The sequence below is a fragment of the Poecilia reticulata genome, linkage group LG9 (assembly GCF_000633615.1).
Source record: "Poecilia reticulata strain Guanapo linkage group LG9, Guppy_female_1.0+MT, whole genome shotgun sequence".
NCBI lineage: Eukaryota > Metazoa > Chordata > Actinopteri > Cyprinodontiformes > Poeciliidae > Poecilia > Poecilia reticulata.
Genome location: NC_024339.1, coordinates 31,892,859 through 31,897,891, shown reverse-complemented (window position 1 = coordinate 31,897,891; position 5,033 = coordinate 31,892,859). Strand labels below are relative to the sequence as shown.

The following is a 5,033-nucleotide window of genomic DNA, read 5'->3' as shown; positions in this document are numbered from 1 at the left end:
ATCACTTTCAAGGAAATTATTGTTTTTTTGTGTCTAGGTTTTTTTTCAGTGGACATAAAAAATGTAAATCCCATTTTTTATGTCCAAATGAGTAATTGAGTAAGTTGTCGTCATTAATCCTTAAWTTSTGAGAAATAAAAAACATAATTGCACAAATTTTGATTGAGATGGTTAGTATTAGAGTTAATAATCAGATAAAAAAATGTTTTGGAGGAATTTTTTGGTTCCTGACATGATAAAACTCTCCCCGGGTCAAATTGACCCACGAACATTATTGCTGTACCTCAGAAACGAACAAAGCAGGAGGGTTAAATGTTTTGTAAAGTAGCTCAGAAGTGGTTTTATTATGCTGACCTGATCAGGTTAGGATGGGATTATTGGTCTACACCTTTTCTGAGGTACCGAACCCCCCAGTTTCATATGCGCATTCACCGAACCCTCCTTATTCCCCCCACTGCCAGTTGTGTTACCACCTCCCCGACACTAGAGGCAGTAGTAAGCCCGAAAAGATGCGACTAAGGAGCAGATTTAGAAGTTCACCGAAAGCTACAGAATTGAGTAAAAACTGAGTTTTGCTGAGGATCTTCCTCACTCGTCATTTTTACATTGAAACTTTTTCATGGGCAGCATTCAGGCAGAAGGATTTCAGACATGAGCTCATATCTCCACCCAGGCAGCTGGAGATCCGATTTTAACAGGCAGCAGCAGCAGTTTAACAACCTGCTGATGATGAAAATAACACCTGTGTGACGTGGTTTGCACTCTGTTAATGGTGTCGTTTTATTTGACACGTTCCTCTTAAAGCTGTCATTCAGCTCATGAGGTGCATTCCTGCTGTCGTGAGGTGATTGAAGCCTCGTTATGAAAGACAAATTGATTTTTCTCTAAACGTATTGAGCTGAACAGTTTGTTAGAGGAATCGATGGTCTTTTCTGCAGCGTTTATTTGAAGGGGTTGCATAAAGCCGACGCCTGTCATGAGCATGAAGGAGTCTAAATGAGCATTTATTACTGTTGTTGCATTAAAAGTGCTTTAAAAAGTGTCAACTTTGCATTATTAGGTAAATAATGACAATTTACTGCTAAATTGCAAGTATCAACTTTGCATTAAAAGTGTCATTATTTACCAAATGACACTTCATGACATCAGCCGCGGCTTCATGACTCTGGCAGCTGTTATGTCCACTTACACAGTGGAAGTATGTTAGGTATTTTCTGAAACCTACATGGAAAAAGAGAACCACAGACAACGTATATGAGTTTTTAGCCAGCTTCTGCAGAAGGAGAAAAACTCTGTCAGCTCCTCCGAGCCATTCACAGAGCGTTCTGAAAACCTTCAGTTTGTTTGTCTCTTTTATTAGCAGGGGAGAGAAAGGTGTGAACAGGAATGGAGGGGGTGAAACCCACATCCTATCTTCACAGTAGGATGTGAATTCAGACAGACAGACAGAGGGGAGACACAGAAACTAAATTAACACATAGATAGGTTCTACAGCTCAGGACTTTCCCAGGAAGATCTAAGTCACCATCTGTACAAACATGCTTGATTAAGGAAGATTTAACTTTGTCTCCCAAGTTTCAACTTGGGACAAGAAACCTCTAAATAAAAACTAGTAACATAAAATTATAAATGTAAGAATGATAACAAACATAATACTTCTAACAAAGTAACCAAAGTTACCTGCAACCTAGAGAAACTTTCAAAAAGTAAAAAATAGAAAGTTTCTTCATAAAGTAAATGGTTGGAAAGTCTCACAGCTTCCAGCAGCTGAGATGTTTTGGTGCCATCTGGTTGGTTGAATTCCCTGCAGACTTCCCCGTTCGGCTGCAGGTAAACACGACGCTGCGAGGCATTTAGCTTCCAGGTGGACGTCGAAGTCGGCTTGTTATCCCAACCAGATGTTGGCTGTGTGACCTTCCTCCACTGATCTCTGCTCTTTCCGAGTCCAGTGCTCCGTGACGTGCGGCGAGGGGCTGGAGCGGCGGCCTGTGACCTGCAAGACCGGAGATCAGTGCTACGGGGACAAACCTGAGGCGGTGCGGCCGTGCAGGCCGGGTCCGTGCCACGGTGAGCATGCCACAGGTTAGAGGTCATTTATCCTGAGGTCCATTTCGGTTTTACATGCAAGTTTGTATTTTTTTCCTACCTTAAAGCTGAAGTATGTAACTTTTATAAAACAAAAGGTTTCTTCCAATATTTGTTCAGACAGATTCCAGGTTGTGACAGTTTAGTAAGAGACAGAAAATCTGTGAAAAGATTGAGCTCCTCTCCCAGTCAGCAGGTCTTAGCGCTGTCAATCATGCCTGTCCACGCACAGCACTGCCCTCTGCTACGCCACAGCTAGCATAGGGTGCCATGAATGCTAAGGCTAGTTAGCATAAACGGTTGTCCTCTAATGGTAAGTTGTTTCTCCATCGTTATTACAAGCCGAGTACCCAAGGATGATTGACAGCACTAAGAGACGGAAGGCGGGTCTTAGCGCTGTCAATCATGCTCATATATGCGCTGTACTTCTGTCTGCTGCGCTACAGCTGGCAGAGCCTGTGATGAATGCTAAGGCTAGTTAGCATAGCCACCGATAACAGCGGATAAACGGTTTTCCTGTAACATTAAGTTTTTTCTCCAGCATTATTACATTTAGCAGAGAGTACACGAGGATGTTTGACAGCACTAAGCCCCTCCTCCTGGCTCTGATTGGCTGGTTTTGGTCGGGAGCGGTTCGTTTCTTCAGACAGTAATAGTAGCTCAGGTAAAAGATGGAGGACGTCGACCTTTTCACAGATTGTTGACAGTAAATATGTAAAAACATTTTGTGTAAAAGTTACATAAGCAGCTTTTAGGCCTTTATTGTGTCGGTTAGAATAAAAAAGTAATTTAAACCAATAATTTATGTTTAGCTGAGTTACTTCCAGACTTTGCTGTGCTTTTAGCTATTCCTGCTATTAAACTACATATTTTCCAAATAGTTTCTGTATAATGCTTTAATGCATTAGTGGCACAGGAAGCAGGTTTTCTATTACTGCGATAGTTGCTGTGGAGTGGCTGTAATGCTTCCTAAGTGGTGCACCGGCACATTTCTCTTCTTTAGATATAGAAAACGCCTACCACTGAGATTCTGATGTATGAATAATGAGTGGCAGCGTGAACCGGAGCGAAACCTTCCTGGAATTCATTTGTACGTTTCGCGTCACGCCTCCCGTCGCAGCAGAGCTCCGGTTTTCTGAAAGTGCAGCTAATGATTTGTGTCTAACCTCTGTCACCTCTGACTCTCTGAACAAAGGAAGCACCTCTTTGCTCTGTGATGCATTTCCTGTTGGTGTGATGTTTACCGAGCCGTCATTGTTTGACCTCCAGATGAGCCGTGCAGCGGAGACAAATCCATCTTCTGCCAAATGGAGGTGTTGGCAAGATACTGCTCTATTCCAGGCTACAACAAGCTGTGCTGCGAGTCGTGCAGCAAGCGCACCGGAGGTTTGTCTTTGTTCTCGGAGGCGGCGGAGACGGAGGAACACGTCCGCTTCGGATCGGCCTCCCAGCTGCTGGAGACGCTGATGGCCAACGCCACCGCCAGCGGCAAGCAGAGCTCAGGGAAAAGCAGCGCTGCAAAACGCATCGCAACCCCGGCGCCGCTGAAGAAAGGCCAGCCAAAGATCTCCAAAGCACCGAGGAGAGTCCCACGAGATCTAAAGCTCACCCCATCGCTCCCCCAGGAGCCAGAAGGTCAAAGGTCAGGCGGTCTGATGGCGAGCCGGTGGCCTACGTCATACTCTAAAGTTGAGAGATGAAAGTGAAGCGTGTTCCCTTCAGGACTCCTCATGGACAGTAGATTCTCCAGCCTCACCAAATACACCACAGAGAGTCGGAAGGTGGAAGGAAAAGTGCTGGTTCACTTTGTTTTTATCCGTATCATCGCCCCTGAAATGGACCTGAAACACAACGCTGACGTTCCCAGACGGCTCCCTCAGTCTGTGAGCTGGAAGAGTTCAAATAAAAAACGACCCAAAGGGAATTTCGTTCCAGTCAAATTACAAAACGAAACTGAGAAAGACTGTCAGTCTGAGTCCAACACGTAGTTTTCCAAAGAAACTGCTGCTTTATTCAAAACACAGTATCGAATTCTGGATTTTGGTCATGTAGAAACAATCGAAACTTCAGTGAGATGTTTGCTAAAGTTCCCAAATCTTTGTTCTGATTGGTTTATTTTTCAGTTTCTGTCATAAATAACACGAGGGCCGTTAGCAGAAGCCAAGTTCACAACGATCATCCTCAGTAAAATCTGCTGCTAATACTCCCAACAGCTAAAAACGACAAACATTGAGACGTATCGAAATGTTTAGGAATTAAATCTCATCTCCGGTTTTTAGTCTGAATCGCTTTAACACAAGGATTCGGTTTCTGTTTTTTGCTGTTGTATGAGTTTAAAACCAATCATACAGTCGTTTCAATAACCTCTTTAATAGAAATATATACATATTTTTGAGTTTTGAAACTGAGCAGTGTTGTGCTTAAAGGTTTACATTAAGTGCTTAACAGACGCAGCAGACAGAGCCATTTAAATCTGGAAAAGGGAAAATTTCAAGCTGCATTTGTGAGGCGAGAAAAACTAAAATGTTTTGATAACTTTTATATTAGACTCTGCTCTGCTCATTTGCTTACTAAGGGTTTTTCTGGAATGTTTTTAAGTTTTTAACAAAATCCTTTAACGGCCATTTTTCTTGCCAAAAAATCCCTGAAATATTTAGAAACTTGGTCAATAAAAAATAAAATAATCAAAACTAACATGAAAGGTTAAACGTTAACCAGCTTTGGGTTTTTTTTTTTTTTTTTGAGATGTGCTGACTTTTAATTTCTGACAGTATTTCTACAGTTTTCTGTAAATACGCACATGAAAATATCAGTATTACCCTGAGAAATCAAGAAAACTTTAAAACATTCCCGTTTGCTAGCTTAGTGTGGCTAACATGATCACATTTGCTAGCTTAGTGTGGCTAACATGATCACATTTGCTAGCTTAGTGTGGCTAACATGATCAC

At 42.4% G+C, this 5,033-nt stretch overlaps 1 protein-coding gene across 1 annotated transcript in view; it reads left to right on the top strand.

Annotated features, from left to right (window-relative positions):
• Positions 1 to 4,370, top strand: part of adamts3 (ADAM metallopeptidase with thrombospondin type 1 motif, 3) — a 206,079-nt gene extending 201,709 nt beyond the window's left edge. The window contains exons 22-23 of the mRNA XM_017306899.1: positions 1,950 to 2,082; positions 3,355 to 4,370. Of these exons, the coding sequence (XP_017162388.1) occupies positions 1,950 to 2,082; positions 3,355 to 3,785 (564 nt within the window). The 3' untranslated portion in view covers positions 3,786 to 4,370. The remainder of the gene's footprint in view (positions 1 to 1,949; positions 2,083 to 3,354) is intronic.
• Positions 4,371 to 5,033: the final 663 nt, after the last annotated feature.